The sequence below is a fragment of the Falco cherrug genome, chromosome 3 (genome assembly GCF_023634085.1).
Source record: "Falco cherrug isolate bFalChe1 chromosome 3, bFalChe1.pri, whole genome shotgun sequence".
NCBI lineage: Eukaryota > Metazoa > Chordata > Aves > Falconiformes > Falconidae > Falco > Falco cherrug.
The window spans coordinates 58,934,851-58,956,553 of NC_073699.1; the positions used below are offsets into that span (position 1 = coordinate 58,934,851).

Genomic DNA, 21,703 nt, shown 5'->3' on the forward strand with positions numbered 1-21,703 from the left:
CTCTATATGGTGTGTATATTGTATACATGTATATTCTGTATGTTAAAGTCATTAAGCAGCTGCTGATATGATCATGTTAATAATCATTTAAATGATCACCTTTTTTTAACAGATGTAATGATTACAGATCAGTATGGAAATCAGGTTCAGACAGTGACGTCTGCATGTGTAAATTCCCTTGGAGTTTCTGGGCCTGGACTTGATAAATCAAATTTGAAAATATCTTGGCAGGTATTTATAAGATGTCATATAGTTTATTTCTCTGTGGCCTTTGTATGGTAATTGTCTCAATTCTGTCACACACAGTTGAACCAAAACTGGAAAGGTAGTAAAATTAAAAACTAATCGGTAAGCTGTGAGAAGATAGAGACTTAAAGCATTAAAAACATGATCCTGTTCTAAGGAATACAGCAGCATCTGTTATAACTCTTGTCACTGCTGCATATATACAATGCGGGGACCAGTTCAGTTCATGCTTGAGTCAGGTTTGCCTTGTTTCTAGTCCATCATTCTATATCTTTTCCTCTAACTTATTTTTAGTCTTCTGTGTTTATTTATGATGGTACAGTTGATTTTATGATCTTTTGAAGAACCTTGTAGAACAGACTAATGATATTGTCTGCCACAGTTTAATACAAAATGGATTCTATAGCTTTTAAAATATTGTCGTCGTTTAACCCCTGGCTGTAATTAAGTGCCATGCAGCCACTCACACAGACCCCCTTCATCCAGAGAGATGGGTGGAGAATCAGAAAGGAATGTAAAACTCAAGGGTTGAGATAAGAACAATTTAATAATTGAAATAAACTTTTTAAAAATGAAAGAACAACAACAATAAAAATAACACTAACAATTATAATGAAAAGGAGGGAAGGGGGAAAGGAGTGAAATCCAAAGGAAAGGGAGGAAAGAAGCCAAGTGATGCACAATACAATGGCTCACCACCCACTGACCGATGCCCAGCCAGGCCCCGAGCAGCGATTGGCCAGCCCCCCAGTTTATATACCCTGCATGACATCCCATGGTTTGGAATATCCCTTTGGCTAGCTTGGGTCAGCTGTCCTGGCTGTGTCCCCTCCCAGCTTCCAGTAGGTTCTTGATTTACTGTAAACATTACCCAGCAATGACTAAAAACATCAGTGTCCTATCAACATTGTTCTCACACCAAATCCAAAACACAGCACTGCACCAGCTGCTAAGAAAATTAACTCTGTCCCAGCTGAAACCAGGACAAACATGTTGGATATAACTAAGTTGTACATAACTATTATACATTGAAAAACAGGTTCCTGATCACTTCTCACACAAGAAGTCCATTTAAATCTAACGAAAGATACAGAACTTGTAGTTGAATTATTAGTCCACTGTCTCACAATAAAAACAGCAAATAGTGTCTAGTGGACATAAATATTAAAATACCATATTGATCAAGACGAATAAATTATATGTATTTGTTCTTGATAAAATCTTTTTATTTCTCAATAGGAAAGTACTCTGACAATGAGAGTAAAAGGTATTCGGTTTAAACCTTGTGTACTTGGAAGCAAAGAATTGTGCTTCGCTTGGCGAGAATTTTCTGACTTTCTTAGAGTAAATTTAACTGCAGGACCCCCTGCTAAATTGCAGCTTGTGGATTGGCCAGAGTTAGAAAAGGTAAGTTGAATGGGTTTGGTTTGAAAGAAGCAATGGGGTCACTAGTCAGCAGGTCTTCTATTTCCAGAGCTTTTTGGAGCAGAGGATACTAAGATGAAAACCCTGGTTCCTTAGTATTGATACTTCTAAAATCTCTGAGAATGTGACAGCTCTAGAGACTTTTTTTACTCTATACCTGACAACATAACACAAGCAAAATTAAGTGTTTTGCATCTGTCCAATTATATAGACATGTTTTAAGTGGGTCTGTAGATGTGACACACTTTTCATGCAATAGCTAACTATATTTGTTTTTTAAAAGTAAACTTATTTTGGTGTAATCTAACTCATATGTGTGTGTTTATAACACTGCATTCCTTAATGTTTTACGTTGTTTATTCTGTCCCATTTGCCCTTCTACAGATGATGTATTTTTCTTTTCTTTGGTGCAGCAATTTTACTGTGGGCTGGATCCTAACACCCATCTTCACTGCTGTTCACCAAAGATACTGTCTTCACTGGTAGTAATAGTTGGCAGCTCATTTCTCCTTTATTTGTTGCTGGGTTTTTCTGATATTTAGGATGTAGGAAGGCAGTTCTAAATCAACTTTAGTTTCAAGTGTTTACAGTCAGAAAGTATATATCAAATATATACTTGATATATCAAACATATATCAAATGAAAATGATGGAGATTTTTGATGCCATCTATTTATTTGCTGGTTTGGTTTTTTTTTTAATTTTTCAATGTTGACTTAGGCTATTCAAATGATAGTGCTGAAGCTGCAGTAGAAAGCAAAATAGGGGAGTGGAAGCAGGTCAAAGAAAATTGGATCTCTGCATGGAGAACAGGAATAAAGATTGGCACGTTGGGAAAATGGAGAAGGAAGTTACTGAAGGAAAAAGTGAAACAAAAGGCTTGGGGAGTATCAACTATTGTCAGTCTCTAGAAAGCTGTCAGGGTATATCAGAAGATTAAAGTTCTAGGCCATTTGCTCTTTCTCCAACAAGGAAACTGATAAGCCTCTTCATAAGCACATCCTTCCTTTTACTTACATCAACACAAGTAACGCACACAATTCAATTCAAGTAGTGCATTTTGTAATGACAAGAGAATGCAGATGGGAAAACTCTAGAAATACCTTCCTGGAGTTTTACAGTTCTGTCATGGTCTAGCTTTTACGGAAGACAAATAGTATGGAAGAGGTGGACAGTATTGCGCGGGGGATTCCTGACCTGCCATGAATGTCTTGATATACCTAGAACAGACTAGTATAATGCATTTATATCTCTTCCAGCCTGTTGCAGTGATTAATGGTAGAGAATTGCAGAAGCCCATTATTGTTCAGCTATGTGATCAGTGGGGAAATCCATCTCCTGAACCTAATGTCAAAATCAGCCTCACAAAGAGTAACAACTTAAAGGTAAGCATAGGTCTTACTACGTGAACTTTGTTTAACACAAATTTTTGTTGTTGTATCTCATTTTCACATTTTTTGAAATAAAATATTGTAAGGGCACAAAAGAATAATTAATCTCATATAATAGTAGTGTCAACAAGTAATGTAAACTGTTCCCAGGACAGATTGCTCAGGTCTCATTCATCAAACAACCACAAATATAACAAATTCCTGTAGTACAGTGTCCAAGTGTAATTAGTACACATTCTGGATCTTCTTCTGAACCTTTCTCCAAATTCTTCATGCCATACCACCCCAGTCCATCCCCCACTTTATCTGAGGTAATTTACTGGATGATAATAATAACGATGATATGGTCCAAACTGGCAATGAAATTATTTTTATCTGGTGGTTCTTTGATTGTTGTTCCTAAATGTGTGACTTAGCTCTGTATGTAAAGGTAGCCAGCAGGTTTGCTCTGTACTTGATTATCCCTGTGAAAAGCATTGGCAGTATAAACCAAATTAAAATTATGAGGATGTAAATTAACTCTGATTTAAGTAGTTACTGGCCTTTCTATAGTAAGGTATGAGTGTCAGATGGTTTACGTATTGGTCTATGTGAAGAAAAGGAGTTTGACAGAATACTCCATTCATTAAAATTTTTGTGCTTGTTACTGGGGAAAAAAAAAGTCAAACTGTCAAACATTCCTGTTGGTGCAGACACTGTTATATTGAGTGTGTACATTATCGTACGAGATATATTCATCCACCTCTGGACATGACATTTTTTCATGCAGGGCTGGTCTTGTTCCCGCTTGCCATGCATTTGTGCCCCTCGGTTCTCTCCAAACACACAGCAGCCAAGAACTTCATTTTGCTCACCTGTCAGGAGCTGTGCCACGGCCTCACCTTTGCCCCCAATTTAACTATGCTACTATTACTTATTTTTGTTGGAATTTTTTTTTTTAAGGAAATTTCTTTATATCTTGAACATTCTTCTGGCTTTCTTGAATCTCTTGCATAGAAGCCTGCCTCATAGTTTGGGATGGGGTTTTTTTGCCCTAACTACTGCCTTTATGGTGGCAGCTGCAATTCTTAGGACTTCCAGTTCTGTGGTTCTTGAGAGATCATACAGCCTTGACAGTAACGCTGTGTGGTTGTGCTGCCTGATCAAAGAGATGCAGTGGTGGCATGGTGTGTCTCTTCAGATATTATGTCTTCCTCCAGGGAGGACCAGCAGCATGTCTTAGAAATTCTGCATGCTCTTTATCCAAGTGGGATGTGCCCAGGAGAAAGTGTTCTGAAAGTCAAGGTGGATCATTTTTACAGTGTGTTTATTGCGGTGTGGTCTCCCAGAGCTGAAACTAGTATTGTTTCTAAGAGTTACTTTCATAGGTTAGCAGAGCAATCCACTGCATACTTGCTGAACACATGTCACGTCAGTATTCATGAGTATCTTGGAGAACCTCTTTAGAGAACTGTCTTGCCTTGGCATTTCAAATAGGTTGTATGCACAGTCTCCCAAAGGAAATGAGAAGCTTCTGGGAAGGGAAGTTCTCAGATAATCTGTCTGTCTGTATTTCATATCCCATTCTCTTAAGTTTCCTAAGCCTGATATTCTGCAGTTGCAGCATGCATTTCCTGTACTCCATTCTCTGTCTTACAGGTCTAGAACTAAATTAGTATGGCTGAACAGAAACACTAAACTTTTGTGTGCAGATAAATAGTTGAAATGCAGAAAGCACTGGTTCCTGTAAAAATTAAGTTTCCATTCTGCAATGTACAGTAATTTCAAATATGGACTTATTTTGTTGAGTTGAATATATTCTTCAAAAGATGTTATGAAATGTCTGGCAATTTTGTTAGTATATCTTTACAATGCTGCCTTCCATTTGAACCATTAAGCCCACATTTTTTTGCCATTGCTTTTCTCTAGTGGCATGGTGAAATAAATCCATGCCCCATAGCCGATCCATTATGAATCAACTTTCACATTTTTTTTCTTAAAGTAGTTTCATTCTTTTAACTTATGTGAGATTTAGGAAAGAAAATATTTTTGGAAGAAGATTGCCCACTTGAAGTATTCCAGAAACATTGGTTTTAAGTGGACACTAGACACTTAGCTCCTGAAACAGCAAAGGGAAAGCAATTTATTTCAAAACGCTATTCAGATAATGACAAACATTTGCACCACATTGTTGCATTATATCATCAATGAAAAAGTTGATTTCCCTCGTTACAGAGGAATTCATTACAGAAGAATTCAGAATGTATCCATGGCTTCCTTTGCTGTCCTCCAAACTTTAAAGCTACTGTCTGAGGTTCTTTTGATACATTGACGAGATGTTTCTTAGGTAAGGCTAAGGCAGCATGTACACAAATTTGCAGAAGAAATAGCTTCTGTTTAAGAGCGTATTGGTATTCTTTAAGATTCACACCTGTTTCTGTGAGAGGATAGGCATTTTCTGTCTGCTACACTGAAGTCTATAGTTCCAAAAAGTTGTGGTTGATGAGGAAAGTGAAGTGATAGCTTCTCTGCCATTTAATGTGTAAAGGCAAGTATGACTTAATGGTACTGCCAATCGTAAGATTTCACTTAAGTGCCAGGAAATTAAGTGTGGCAAAGACAGAGTGCACACAGAAAACACACATTGAAAAACACCAGTGAGTTAAAGGAGAGTTATTTTCTAACAGTGGGATTCAGTAAGACTTCCTTTAAGTCAATAGTAGAATTTCCATTGACTTCAAAGGTCTTGGAATCAGACCTAATTAATATGCTAGGTAAATGGGAGATCTGTAAAACTTTTGGGTTGTTATCCTAAAACAACACTGACAAGAAGTTATCATTATTACCTTTTGATAAATAAGATGCTGTACTTCATCACTTGTCATAACACTTTTCTCTAGCTTGTCTAGCAGTCTTACTTTTTTCGTAATGGGACTACAGTGGCGAAAGGGAAGAGACACACAGATGTGGTTTTTTACTCTAGTTGTATAATTCTTTAATTTTTGCTATGCAGGAATCTCTGCAGACTGGAGAAACACTGTAACAAGGAATAAATAGTTTGTAGAAGGTGTTAGAATTTGAAAATATACTCAAACGATTAAAGAAATACCTTTAATAAAATATCTGAACATATTAATGAACAAAAATATTCTATTTCAGATTTGTGATTGTCTTCAAAAACTGGCAGAGAGAATTCTGAAATCTAATACTGTATTCATAACAGTGTCTCTTTCCCTAATTTAGAGTGCAAAAGTACAAAGAAGCTATTGCTCAATGGAAAGACAGTATGCAGGCAAATAAGATATACGTTCTATTCTAAGACTTGATACTACTTCTGTGTCATTGAAAGAATAAAAAATATTTTTTTTGACAGATTATTCCTTCAAACCTGCAACAAAAAACAGATGAAAATGGTAGGGCTAACCTGGGAGTTATTAGTATTCATGCACGTAGGTAAGTAGTGAAAACTATACGGGGAAAAAAAAATTAATTCAGAAATGTCGCTTGCTGGATGCGTTTAAGCTGCGCATTTCATAAAGTACCTACCAAGAATTAATCTAGACCTAAGGTCAAACATTTATTATTTATATGCCGGTGGAAGGCCAGATAGCGAGCTTTAAGTAATTAAGTGCTTAACTAGATAAAATGAAATAGCTGCTTCTTTTGGTCTTCTGAGAAGCTGCTGCTCTAATTTTCTGAATCCTGTTTTTTCTGGTCATGGTAAAACACAGCTTGTAATTGTCAACCTGTACCTAGTGCAGGTGGTGTCACAAACCACTTAAAATATTTGAAGTGTACATCCTTCAAGTGACCGCATCCAGACACTGTACTTCCAAAGTAGGAACACATTTTAGCAGTGTTGAAACCCCATTTCTTCTGGATGCTAGACATTGTTTTAAAGGAGTAGGTAAAGTGTCCAAAAGATTTTTACATACATATATATATATGTACGCACGCACATACAAATATATATATATATGTATGTTTAATTTTCCTTATTTGCAATAGAACTAATGAAGTCTCATTTCCTGCAGATGTGTGTCCTGTGGCTCCTGCTTCTTCATGTTAGTCACCCTGGCTCCCCTTACACTCCCATGTCCCATCTGACATTTCAAATTCATTATTTCTATATCTTCCTCATGTTCACAGTCCCACTCCTTGGATCCTTGAGCTTTTCTAGCAAGACTAGGTTGGCTTTAGGTAGCTTAGAAGCTTAGCAATAAATACTTGTTCTTAAACTTTGCATTCATAATCTACAGGATTTGACCCATAATAGTATTTTGCATTTGGAAGACGATCAGTTTTAAATGCTATTGATGGTGCTCAGTGTATTTTGTAATGCCTTCATCTTGGTAGAAGGATGATGAGTATTAGTTAAGAATATATTTACTGGAGGTTAGAAACAGGTGTGCTCAGTGGTAACATCATACTATCTATATAGCATAATCAGAACTGGCTGGAGAATACAGCCTCTGTGCAGTTAAATACTGTATTCCCAGGCCTGTTTAAATACTTAGACTTCAAGGGTTTAATACTGTAAAGAAAATCAGTTATTCTGTAGCAGTGAAGTAATTATATGCTTGCAAAGCACTTTGCTAGATGTGCGTTGTGTGCAGATTCGCTCTTTGGAAACTGTCAAAGTAGGATGCTCGTCAGACAGCTTTTTAATTAGCTGTGCTTGTTTTCCACCTTAGTGTCTTCTGGAACTTAAGGCTGTAGTTGCTAGTGTGTTACAGGCAATGAAATGTGATCAAGCTAATGAAATACTAAAGCAGAATTAAATCTAATAAGCTAATATCTTAACATCTTAAACTTACAATTTTTCTTGTCTAACTTTGCATTAATGCTTCCATTTTTTTCTACCCTTTACCTACTGATAACTTTCAGATGTTGTGTATCATGCTTTCATGTACATGATTCAGACTTGGAAGTCTGTTGAAAATTGTCTTTTCAGAAGAGATATTTTGTAACGGCTTTTATGATTTCTGTATATTTCAGGGGAGAGCACTTTTTACAGCTTAAAGCCTCATACAACAAGACCATGTTAGATTATCCTATAATCAAATTAAACGTCCTGCCTGATCCTGAGAAACCTGTCCACTTGAATGTTAAATATGACAAAGATGCTTGTTTTCCAGCAGGAGGTACCTTTCCTGGTAAGTATAAGGATTCTTTGGTGGAAACCAGTCACTCAAGAGCTTTTTAAACCTATGAAAAGCTATTTTGATGACTCTCCTGGCATACTTCCTTAAATTTTTTGGTCTGTTTTGTCTCAGTTATTTGTAACAGCCGTATCTGAGATACCTCTGTTACACTTGGGGAAACAATTCATGTACATCATCTTTGGAAAGCATTTCAAAAGACCTCTTATTTATTTGCTCCAAATTATTGGCTTTATCTGTCAATAAATGGTAAAACTACAGAATCTCATCTCTGTCCTTAGTGGAATACCGTATTTTAGTTTTTGATCTTCCCAGATGATGACCTGAGCTAGTTCATGCATGCTTTCCCTTGTCTCATTTTCTGCAGAATAGTAAAAAAGAAGGTAGCTATGAAATTGTAGGCTAGCTGTGAGCCAGGAAGAACCAAAAAATGAGCAGAAATATACCAGGGACAATACAAAATATTCTTTCTTGCTGTATTGTGTCACAAAAGTATGATCTTTGCTTTCTAACTAAGGCTGCCAAGTCAGAAAAGAAAAGTGTCTCATGTTTTATATCCCAGTAGTATTCACAATAAGGAAAAGAGAGAAAGAAAAGTGAGATGTGACCACAAGGAAATGTCTTCTGCTAAAAGCAAAACATAATTTGAAACCGCTGCTTTTTCCTGTAAGGAAACTTTGGCATGAATAAGAGACCTATACTAACTAATTCCATTAATTCAGGAAATAAGTCATCTTCATGATAACCAGGGGAGATAGGTTCTTGAATTTGCCAGTGAGGTATACAAATTTACTAGCCCTTTCAGAAAATTTTCCTGTTTAATTTGCAGTAATACGATTTGCACTATGAAACCATAACATAAAGATATTCTTCAGAAAGCTGAAGTCCTGTCTAAATAAGTTCAACAGAAAGCAAGTAGATTTTGTAGCTTTAAATACAATACCACGTTAAGGAAGGCCAAAAAAACCTCAGTAACAATTTACTGAAATTAAAAGACAAATAATATTTGAGACTTGGGAAGCCTGCTATATTTTGTCAGCGGTACCTGTGAAGGGAGACTAAGGTAGTTTCCAAACTAATTTTATTTTTCCGTTTGATCTCATTCTTGGTTTGTTTTTTTTTAAAAAAAAAAACCATTTAAAAATCACATTTCAGTCTTCAGTAGATGACTTTTAGATCTATTTGATGAAGTAAACATTAACAAAATTTCTATACTGAATACTAATCATTTAAGAATTATAAAATAATTTAGGCAATAAATTGCTAAGTTACTAACTCCAATATGCTAATTTCTATTTAATTTGGCTTTTATTTAAAAGGAATAAATTAAGGTGGCAAATCTGTTGCAGCTTTCAAAAGGTTTTAGGAGTGGTCAGGGAAACTTTTGATCAGTAGATACATTTTCAGTACTGGGCTGTTGCTGGAAGGGATACAAAGAATATAAGTCAGTACATGGATAAAAGTAGAAATGGGAGCAGGTTGAGAACTATGTAACTTGTACAGGAAAGTGGTGTCTTGCAAATGTGTTAGAAGGAGTTGATAACTGAATGTGAGTGATCCTCTAATATATAATGTACTTGGATTCTTAGCTTTTGGCAAGTTCCTTAACCAAGGGCTCTTTCAGCTGTTACAGGACCCTGTCCTTCCTGTATATATCAGTCTTTCTGTTGCCTTCAGGTGGACTTAAAACCAAAAAATTGTCTAAGGCACATTTTCCATTCTGTTGCTGTTTTACAGTGTGAATTCAGCACAAGCATTTGAATTTTTCCCACCTATTCTCTGTATTCCGTTTTAAATACTTTTAGATTCCCAGATGATAAATATCTCAAAGGTGACCAAAAAAACTGGAAAATCTGCTTCATACAAATCCGTTTGTTGTATCCCAAGCCTGTATGTAATACCTACAACACCTATTCAAAATCTAGACCAAAAAGGTTTTATTTTTAGTACTAGGAGTTGAGAAGCAGAATACCTCCCACAAATATTAGCTCTATTGTGTGGGGCCTTGTTTCTTGACCAAAAAAGGTTCATACTCAAAGATAATAATCATACTGTCATAACCTGATGAGCCAGCACGTTTATGGAAAGAGGTTATTGTTCTTTAAAATACTCCATACAGTGTTATGAACTTGACTAAATTCACAAGGTATTTTAGTTTTGCCTAGAGGAAATATACTGTAGAATCACAGAGTGGTTTGGGTTGAAGGGACCTGTAAAGATCATCTAACTCCAACCTCCTTGCAAATAGACCTTTTTCAAATGTAGTGTGTAGTATAAATCAACCAGGTTTTGAGAGAGGAAGAGAATTAAATGGGTTCTTCAGAAGGTAATGTAGTATAAATGACATTAAGTTTTGATACAGAGTTAAGATATTAAATTCTTTATTAACAGCCTCATATTCAATTAACATCCTGATTATTGGATTTACTGGTGAACTCAGGTACATCTGAGGGCAGGCACTGTAATCTCGGAGGAAGTCATGCCTGAATTTTTCATACACATCAAAGCCCAATCCTTCCTTACAGTGCAGAATGCAGTTCTACATTAGCAGTGCAGTTTCAATTGCATGCGTGAAATCCACCTGTAACCATAGTGTCAAAGTCTTTAGGTCGGGTTTTCAACTAGAAGGGTAGCTTTTATTTTAGTTTGGATTCTGTTTCCTTCAGACCACTTAAACTTTCTATGGAATATATAGGAAAATCTAAATTTTTCGGATCAGAGTATAAAATGGCAAGCATTTTGACTGCAGAACCAGTCAACAGCAAATAGAGGAGTGAAACATATCCCTGTATCCTGCTTTTAACAGATTTAAATATGTGATGTTAGTCTGTAAGAAATAGCCAAACTCAGCATAGCCTGAGTCATCCTTTTTATTACAGTGTGGCTAATAGATGGGGAAAATGGTAGTGGTGTTGGTATAGTCTCTTTACCAATTACTGTGCCTTTCTATCCAGTAATTCAACGACTAAGGCACTTGTGAAGAAAGAGGGAGATCTGGATTTCCTGTCTTTGAAGGAAGGAATCAGCTACTTAACTCACTAATGATTGTTCTTTCCTGAAACCAAGAAGCAGCCTGGCTTGCTGTTTAGATAAGAATGATAATCTGGGAAAGGCAGACTTGAAATTTCAGTGTTTTTTTAAAGCAGCCATTGGATAAAGTAGACGGCATTTTTTTCTAAGGATTGTTACCTGGTCTAATTACAGGTCTAGGAAGAAAAGGTTTTCCATATCTGGTTTAGATTTTTGGTTGTTTGGGTTCTGTTCGGAATGCAGGTTTTGTGTGTTTTTCCTCTAGGTATGCAAGGAGAGACAAATTCATGGAGTTCAATCTTCTTAATTCTGAATAAAAATAATCTTGAAAAAAATATTGTATTTCATTCTACAGATTTTATGGTTAGTGTTCTTTCTGAAGATGACAACATTATTAAAAATATTAATCCAGCACGGATTTCTATGAAAATGTGGGAAACACAGACCAGTGGAACTAAGATACCAATGGATGTAAGTCATCAAAATACATTCTCAAAATGGGTATCAAAATGCTGACATAGGACAAACATATTTGTAGTAGAAACTTTCCTTCATTTTATTTAGATCAATATCCTGTTCTAGATTAACAAGTATTACATATCAATCATATTTGTTTATCAGTATCTGTCCTGTTACAAGTTGTCAGACTGTTCAAATATCAAGACTATAGTAAGGACAAAAATGCTTCCGCTCTGCAGAAGCTAACTAATAGCAGGAAGACTATTCAAAGTTGCTACTCCTGAATTTTGCGAAGACTCTAACAATTAAGACTATGGAACTAGTGTTGAAATTATAGGTGATCTCATTGAATTACTGTGTGCTATCAGGGTTGCAAATCATTAAGACTTGATAGCATGTTACAAGCAAGGTATTTTGTCAGTATGTTGCATTAATTTTTTTGCATCGTTTCAGGTTACAACATTTAGCTGTAGTAAAGTGAAGGATGACAAGGAAGATGGCTTCTTCTACTTCAGGTATAGTAGCATTTATGTTATAATTACAGATAAAATTTACTGTACAAATTACATCATTTGAAATAGAAAACAAGGTGTTTAGATTTTGATAATGATCTGTTACAGAATTAGTGTGTTACAGTGCTACAAAATGATAAAAGATGCTGGCAAGATGCAATGAACATGAAGATTGAATTATTCCCTAGATACAGATGACGTTTAATCTGAGAATGGAGAAGAGTCTAAGATAATATATTAGAATACATGAAGAGACATGCTAGCAATGAAGGGACTACATCACTTGCTTGTCACTTGTCTAGTAACGTTTTTTAACTCTTTTCAGTGCTACGATCGCTGCTGTAGAAGTGCAGGCTGGGCAAAATGGACTTGACTCTGATTTAATACCTTCTGTAGCTGTGTGTTAATCCTGAACCATGACCTTGGCCCTGTCAGTTTAGTGGTCTTTCCTTGGACTACTTATTCAGAGACGGTGTCTTAGATGACAGGCAGCAGAACTAGAGCTCATCATAAGCTGGTGTGTGACTGCCACATTTCTACATCTGTTCCTGACAGGCATGCCATGGGATCAGTTAAATAGTTGTACTGGCTCTTGATTGAAGATCTTGCCTCCTAGGAACAGACTTTCATTCTGCTTTTAGAATGGCAGACTTTGGGATCACCTTATTGGCAGCAGATAGCACTGTTGCACAGCTGATTCTTGTTCCTGCATCAGAGGAACAGAGGCTGCTGCAGCTCAACTATCTCAAGATTCCAGGAGCCATCTGAGTGGCAGCACTTCAGGAGGTGATAGGGGATTCAATGTTCCAACCTAAACGATTCTATGATTCTAAGTTTCCTAACTTGCCTCTCATCTGCGGCCCTTCTCCCTTTCATGGTGCATAATAGAGTTCAGGAAGCTAGGCATCCGATTTGTAATCCGTGGGGATCTGTGTGCTTTCAAGACCTCGATGTAGTATTAAGTCTTCAACACTTTTTTTCCCCTGGGAAACGGAGGCTCAAATCCAGGGTTCTGACCCGGCTTAATACACAGTACAAATGTACCTCCATCTGTAAGTCCTTCTGGCATATCCAGCCAAGAAACTATCCCTTCTGGGAGGGCAGTTCATATAACCTTTGTTTATTCAGTCTTTTTAGCTTCTCAGATAGTCTATAGCAATGTAATGTATTTGAAAACCTTCTCATTTAAGAGCTTACAACTAATTCAGAATGCTGTTTAAGCATGGCTTTTTTTATCATTACCAAGATCTACTTTTACCTTGAAGGCACTTGAGGTTCTGAAGCCTTCTAAGGCTGAGTTTTGGCAGCTAAGCACAAGGAGACTCCCAAATAACAGGAGTCGTATTGAAAATTTTGAAAGAACAGATGGTAAAGATTACCCATTAGCAGCCCTCGTAGGAAAGTGTGTATTACTCATTCCTACCAGTGTCTGCGGCATCACAGTCTACCACCTGGTTTCTCTCAAGTTTTCCTGTCCTTGTCACTGTTACAATGATTTTCATCTATTAAATGTGGATCAGTAACATAGAAGCTATTAATGCAGCCTTACAACTTTCATAACAATTGTGCAGTTTCTTCTTTTTCTAAAACGTATGTCTGGTTAGATGGTCTTCAGCCACGAGATCCTCAGCAGATTATTTGCAGCTCAGTTTTTTAATGCATCCTGATAAGGCAGATGCTACTTTCAATCTTAAGCTAGATAAAATACAGAAAAGGTAGAATTCTTTCCTTTCTATTCAAAATACAAAAAGGAAAAGTCATGGTCTGTTCTAGAAATAAGTAAAACTTCAGGATTTTGTTTTTTGGAAGCGTTGCAGGGAATCTTGCATCTTTCTTCTTCCCAAACAAAATAAGAGGAAACAAATTGCTTTATGTTACTGACAAAACAGATAAAGTGCTGTATGTTGAAAACAAAAGTATCATTAAACCAGTTCAAGAGTGCCACAAGTTATGCTCTCAGAGAAACATCTGAATCTTGGTTAGAGACTGTTTGCATCTCCTCATAAGTTTCTCAGCATTTGTAAGTCACTACTATCCCTTGTTAAACACTGCAGCAGTCTTCTGGATGCCATGTGGCCTTCCTTGCTAAGTGAAGTTTTGTTTATAGCAACACAACCACATAGGGTCTGGCTTCCCTTCATATTTTGGTATTGGGGGTTCTTTGCCAGTAGTCTGCACTCTGGAACGCTGCAAGGTAAAATGAAAACTCTTCTCTGTCTCTCGCTATATTCAGCCTTGGTAGCTGGTCCAAGTTACCCAGATTTTTACACCTCCTGAGTAAGAGAAGAAATCAGCTACTCAGATTTTTTGTAACTTCAAGCCAGATGATTAAATTTGGAGATAATTTGTTGTTATTGCAGATATCTACACTCTGCTTCAGTAGCTTTATGAAAATTCATTGAACGGGAAGTGAAATGAGGTAGACTTGCAGATTTCTAAATAGGGCCACGACAAACTTCCTGCCAACTAGTAGAGAGAGACTCTTGGAGGAGACTTTCCTCATCCAAGCTTCCAAAAGCCTTATGCTAGTTCTTGAAAAACTTTCATGGTGTTCATGCTCAAAGAGGAGTGCGATGGAGGAGTACTCTAAATATGTCAGGTCTTAACAGGGCTTTCTAACTAGTTTGAAGGACTACTCAGAATTTGAATTGTTAGCATGCTTACATACTTGTCACTTCAATATTGACTCGCTTTTGCTTTTTTTTATTATTATTTATTTATTTAGGGATAAAGTGGTTCCAGAGAGAGTGGGCACTTACAGTATCCAGTTTACCTTTGCAATGGATAAGACAAATATGCTCAACAGTGACCAGGTTTGAATCTATAATTAATTACATGTAGTAGAGAATCATCTGGGAGAAATATTATGATGCTTTGTAAATTCAGAGTGCAATACTTTTAAGCTTTGCCAAAAGTATTTTTGTTTTTGATAGTTACTGATTTCAAAGTATGTTTTCATTAGCATTTATAACTAAGCAGAAATTTTGTGGAATAAGACCTGTGTAATTTGCAACCTAGTAGAACTGGTTTTATGGTCATGATAATTTATTTCAAGATTGTCAGTAAATTTTACATGCATTTGTTTCAGTATTTTTGAGCAACCCATGTGTGCAGGTGAATTGTAGTGAATTATATCAGTCTTTGTTTTGTTTTATTTTATTTTATTCTTCTTCCTTTTTCTGCTAGATTGTTGTTGAAGTTGTACCTAATGACCCTGTACGCTTGTTACCTGATTCTTTACCAGCTACTCCAGCAGTTTCCAATGTTCGAACTCTTGCTAGCCGTACACTGGTCAAGGATTTATACCTCCATGTAATGGTAACTATACTTCAAGAAAAAAAAACGTGATTAGGGACTGTTGAAAATATGTTGAATTTTGCTGTAGGGCATTGCTGCTATCTCTTTGCAGATTAACTTCACAAAAAAGTGATTTCCAGTATATGACAGGTGCATCTTGTTTTATTTACGTACAGATAATCAAAAATATAGCATGCAGTCTTTGCTGTTAGGCATCTTAATTGAAACCCATTTCTTGTTGCCACAGGAAAAGTATGTTTTAAGAATAGATTCTAGTGGGAATATGCTTATATATACAGCAGATGTTTCTCTCCGCTATTTTTCTTCCAGGAGACAGTTTCTCTTAGAAATCTTGTATTACAAAAAATGTTTCTTGAAATTTGAACATTCACAGGGATACAGGGAGACCATTTACCAGTTACCACTGTGGGCAACACAGTCGCAGCTTGTGCAAAATTAAATTACTTTATCACCACTTAAGAAAGACTTGAGTAGTGAGAAACAAAAACAACAAGAGTAAAGCAGCCTCCCAGCCCACCATTCCCCAGGCTCAGCTTCGCTCCAGACTCCTTTGACCTTTCCTGAGCAGTGCAAGGGTTGGGGAGCAGGGGCACTGGTCAATCCATGACAGCTCCTCTCTGCTGCTCCTTTCTCCTCACAGCTTGTGGGTCTAGTGTGGAGCCCTCCATGGGCTGCAGTCTGTCATGAACCGCTCCAGCATGAGCCTTCTCCACAGGTGCTGTCCTTCAGGAAATACCCACCTGCTCTAGCCTGGGGTAGTGCACAAGCTGCCTTGTGGATATCTGCTCCACCGTGTGGATATCTGCTCCACCATGGTCCTTTGTGGGTGGCAGGGAGTACCTGCTGCGCTGTGGTCTCACCATGGGCTGTGGGGAAATCTCTGCTCTGGCGCCTGGAGCGTCTCCCCTGCCACCTCCTTCTCTTACCCTGGTGTGTCCTCTGCTGTTTCTCTTGGTTTTCCCCTTCTTCTCTGCCAGTGCATTTTTGCCCCTTCTTAAATATATTTCCCCAGAGGAACCACCGTTCTGGCTGAGGGTCGGTGGGAACTGGCTGGCACCGGCTGTGTCCAGCCCTGGCGTCTCCTTGCTGAGGCCGCCCCTGCACCCCCCCCCACTGCCAGCACCTTGCCACGTAAACCCGATGCAGTAGGTAAATCGATGACTTGGTTCCAAACTAACCGGTTTGTCTTTTTTTACTTACAGGATGAGTACAACAACCACACTGGAATTGATCTAGTTGGCCGAATAATAGCAAAAATTAAGAGCCCCAATGAAGATGATATCGAGATCCCACAGTTTCAGGGGAAAGTCAGTACAATTGAGTTTCCATTTGACAGAGGCTCAGCTGAAATTGTAAGTGTGGCTGAAATACACAGTTAGCTCCATGAGCAATGGATCTAATGAGACCTGTTTCCCTACAGCTTCAAAGTTGATCTTACACCTCCCGTTTTGTAGAGGGTTACCATATATTGTAGCCTTCCCTTACAGATAAGTAGGTACACTATTTCATCTCTGGTTCCTGATTTTCAGAAAATCTGAAAGGAGGACATTCTTTAAACTGTTCATCCCTGCCAAGCCAGGGAAGTTTACAAGTACACTCAGTTAAGGACTGAGACATACAGAGGGATGCAGGAGAAGTCTTGTCCTCACTGGAATTTCATATGTAAATAACACTTCACCGATGTATGGTTAAACCATTAATATTAGCAGTATTTTATATTTTGATTTATAATACTGTCTGGCTATTATATCTTAAGATCATTTAGCCTGATCTCTTCATATATATGTAATTAAATTTTACCAGGTTCTCTTTACATTTTGTCAAGCTAACTGGGCATACATATACTTTGCAGAAAAGCATGTTATCCTCGTTTGAAGAAGTAAAGATTGAACTACCACTTCTCTCCATGATTTATTTCAGTCATTAGTGCCCTTGACTGTTAAAAATGTTTAGCTTATTTCAGTTTGAATCTCTGGCTGTAGTGTCATGCATACCTCTGAAGGTACTGCATATTGTAGTAATGTCATGGCAATCACTTTTTCCTTCAACAAATACAGATTGAATTTTTAAAACCTATGAGTTCCATTTGTAAGTTGTTACAAAATATAATATAAAAGACACAAGTTAAAATGTGTATGCACACGAAAGCAGAAAACTGTTCAAAACACACAAAAAAACCCCAGCAGATCAGAGCCACACATTTGTTTTGAGTGGAATGGTCACAATGTCTCTCTTGAAAGCCTACAGAGAACTTCAGTCAGTAGGACTATTCACATGGTGACATAGTTATATATACATTTATTTAAGTTGCTGATAATAGAAGAATTATCATATAAGAATTGCAGAGCAAAAGTGTACCCCTGTTTCATTTGGTTCCTCTAGTTGTCACATCTTACTAGCTTGAAGTCGATGGAAATCTTCAAACAGTTAGAAAGGTGTACTGAAGGAGGATCCAACTTCTTAAAGAAATTCTCAGCCACCTTTTCTAGGGCGTTCATTGGGAGCAGCTTTGCAGTAGACCAACATCAGTGTGTGCCAGGTGGAGGCAGACACTGCCTTCGCAACAAATACAAAATTTCTCAGTACATCTTGGAAATCACCACAATAAAACCCCAGTAGAATCACTAAAATCAACATATCCCACTTCTTCATAATACACTTTATTAAGTACATCAACTCTTTTTATTGGAACTACATAGAGGAAACTTAATCACACAGCATAAATAATCCTCTGTCAGTAACAGTCAAGGATGGAAACATCCAGTTAACATGGGCAAACGTTTTTCACTGAGCAATCTGTCAAACTGATTTACTCTGATCCCTAAGGAAAAGTGACAAAATATGTATGAAAAACAAGAATAGAGTGCATGGACTGAATAGAAGTATCAGATAAAATTAATATACTAATTGATTTATGGAGCACTCTGAGTTTCTCTTGTTCCCCAGTCGTGTTTCAGGAGTAATAAATTAATTGGTTTGTGAACACATTTTTCTCTGACAGGTGGTGTAGGAAAAAGTGCAAAAGTATAGGTGAGGAGTGAGCTATAACCACTGGTCTGATAAAATAGTGCTTTTCTCCACAAATCTTTCTTTTACACCTGTGATAAAAATTTGAACAGATGTTGAAAGCTTCACACTGTTGGGGAGAATAGTAAACCCATAGGGTGAACTCTGAGAGTTCAGATAAAATCACTGGATGGTTTCTCATGCTCCTCACTGATGCAGAGGTAACAATTTTTTTTCATCTCCGTGTACTAGTAACCTGCTGTTGAGCCACTGTGACCTAAATATTCCAGTCTTGCTTCAGTGACTAAGCTAATAGCTATGCAATGTTTTTGGGAGATGTTTTTGGTTTTTTTCTTTGGCTTGGTTTGGATATTTATTTATTTATTTTGTAAGCAGGTTCTTTTTCTTTTTTTCTTTCTCCTTATATATCCCTGGTTTGTTGGAAGATGAGGGGTTGCATTCTTCTGCTTTCTAATTACTGTGATCTGATAAGATCCTACTGCTTTTGACAGTAACTTGTGTTCCTGATTGTTCTGTAGAAAGTAATACCATTTCAGTGAATCTCTTCCCCTCTTTGGGGCAGTTTTCAGTTTTCTAGCTTATACTGAGTTCCCTGACTTCAGAAAACTCACAAAACTTGTGTCAAAAGGATTTGTTGGTTGTGATGCAATGTACTTTTCATATGATTGGTAATGGGGAGGGGACACACTAGTGTTTTTTCAAGTATCTTGAAATTGTTCCATCTAGTTTGTAAATATAATTATGTGCAATTAGCATTAATGTAATGAAACTGATAATCTGTCAGGTTTACTTTTACGCTGAGGTTCAGGAATACTAAACTTGTTTAATGAAGAAGAATGTTTAGATTTTTATTAGTATACATTTTCTAAGGAAAAGGTATTTCCACTGCAGACTTCTCCTAATTAAATATGTAGCTGCAATATTTTTGAAAGCCATGAAGACTATCTTTGAAGGTTATATATCTATCTCTTCTTTTAGGCTGCAACCACCTCTCTTGATTTGGCCAGTTGAGTAGCAATTTCTACATGTTAAAGGTGGAAACAGTATGAGTTTTATTATAAGCATTATTCATTTTATGCATGATACCTTTCCCAAAGTAACAACATATTTAGATATTACCTATACTAATTTTATTTCTGTTTACCGTTCTTTATGGTTTTATAATATTTCTCCTGTTTGTAAAGAAAGGTGAAGGATTTAGTTTGTCTTTTCGAAAAGGAATTGATAAAAAATGGGATGTTCATGTTAAGTGTTTGGATACATATTGTTCATTCATTTGGGACCTGCTGTCTACTTCTATGGTAACAGCAGTAACTTGAACTCAGCACTGGGAATAGTTTGTGTTTCCTTTTTCCGTGTTTATGCATTGGGTCTTTCTTTTTAATGTTCTGTTTGCATTTGTTCACATGCTGAATGAAGTACATCCAGGGAGATTTTGCTTATGGGACAGTGCAGAAAATATTTTTTCTGAGCATGTATCTCTTCAAATTTATAGCCAAAAATAATAAATAATAAGTCTCTTTAAACAGGTAAAATGACAATCTTAATTCTTAAATAATAAAGTAGTTACTGCTAAATCTTTGTATTTTACTTGCCTTCAATAGTTATAAAAGGCATTTGCAAGCCAATAATTAAAACTGTAGCAATATTGTATAGATATTATTATATAACTTATAAGATTTAGTATTTTAAGAATGTCTGTCTGTTTTATGTGTTACCAGAAGTGTGACTGTAATCTTATGTATGTATGTTTGCTTGTTTGTTTTATTAGAATCTAGTGTTGGCTGAAAACAGTCCTGGAAGAGATAGCACTGAATATATTCTTGTATTTGAGCCAGATCTGCCAGCTTTGAAGAAACCTTTGGAACCATACTGTCTGTCCTTTATGTTTTACAATGGTATGTTTCAGTTATTCTATAATGCTTGCTTTTCCTTAGAACCAACTATTTTTAGGTCCATAATACTTCTTAAGAACTGTGTAATAGCTTAATAGATTTTTGCTGATATTTAAACCAAGTGTGTTACTCTGTTGTCTTCTAAATATGTTTGTTTATTTCTGTAGATTTCAAGAAGCAGCAACAGATGGCAACGCTTACAAGGGAGAGAGACCAGTTATCTCAGTCCATAGGTGTTTATAGAAATTGGTTTGATATTACCAATCAGCTTGTAACTGAAATGAAGTGTAAGTTCATTAAAATATAGAAATAAATTTCCTGGGAATTAAACCTTTTTTTCCTTTAATAATTTTGAGACTATAGACAGGGGGAGAAAAGTCAGTATTGAAATAATGAAATACAGTAGAGGGGAGCAGAAAGCAATATATCTTTGCATTAGAAGGGAAGCATCTAGTTATTTGGATGGACCTACCTATAAAAGGTGTTGATTTGAGGTAGAGCATTTTGTGTCGCAACTGTCAAAAGGAGGAATAAAACATTGAAATTGATGGTCTGGTTCATTTTTCCATGACTGCTTTGTACTCTGAGCTTTGGAATGGATGTGTGAATGCTTATCCATCTGGAAAGTCAACAGTTGCCTAAAACCAATCTTCTTTCAAAAAGTTAGTCTTACATTTTCAAAATGTTACTTTTTCCCCCCATATTTGATTCTTAAGTACATTATTCGAAGGTATTGTGTAGCTATTCAGCAAATGTAATCCTTTATAAAGTCTTAAACAGCAGAGCCGGGTAAGTGCAGTGGTTTATGGAAATGGGACAAATGAGGGAAATGTTTTCTTCACAGTATTTTTTTTGTTAGAATCATCCTGTCTGTTGCTCAGAAGGTTTGTTTTAATAGATGCATTTTGAATTTTTACTTTTAATTGCTAAATGTAAATAAAGCAGGCTGGAATTAGAAGATGCTGCTTCTAATGTAAGATGTTTCTTGTAATTTTAGTACAGGGCTGTGTTTCTGTTACTGCATGTTTCCGTTATGGATGCAAATTCCTAAATTCCAGTGTGAAAGGCAAAAAAATTTGTTTCCTATTTGCAGATTTTTGCACATCTCTAGAGAGTAAGTTAGAGCACAACGTTACACTTTATACTTAAATAGCATTTGCAAATATAAACCTGTTTGAATAGAGAGGGTGGAAAGCAACTCACCTGTTTTCTCATTTGTTTTCAAAATTGCTTCAGTTCAGATATGAGAGTTGAGGAAAT

The 21,703-nt window shown here is 36.6% G+C and overlaps 1 protein-coding gene across 4 annotated transcripts in view; it reads left to right on the plus strand.

Moving 5' to 3' along the window:
* SMCHD1 (structural maintenance of chromosomes flexible hinge domain containing 1) overlaps positions 1-21,703 on the plus strand; it is a 91,018-nt gene that overhangs the window by 58,976 nt on the left and 10,339 nt on the right. For all 4 annotated transcript variants that reach the window (XM_055704136.1, XM_055704135.1, XM_014279348.3 and 1 more), the window contains exons 28-39: positions 113-231; positions 1,486-1,653; positions 2,930-3,055; positions 6,414-6,493; positions 8,039-8,196; positions 11,588-11,703; positions 12,145-12,206; positions 14,929-15,016; positions 15,390-15,521; positions 16,724-16,873; positions 20,320-20,446; positions 20,611-20,730. In XM_055704136.1, the coding sequence (XP_055560111.1) occupies positions 113-231; positions 1,486-1,653; positions 2,930-3,055; positions 6,414-6,493; positions 8,039-8,196; positions 11,588-11,703; positions 12,145-12,206; positions 14,929-15,016; positions 15,390-15,521; positions 16,724-16,873; positions 20,320-20,446; positions 20,611-20,730 (1,446 nt within the window). The remainder of the gene's footprint in view (positions 1-112; positions 232-1,485; positions 1,654-2,929; positions 3,056-6,413; positions 6,494-8,038; positions 8,197-11,587; positions 11,704-12,144; positions 12,207-14,928; positions 15,017-15,389; positions 15,522-16,723; positions 16,874-20,319; positions 20,447-20,610; positions 20,731-21,703) is intronic.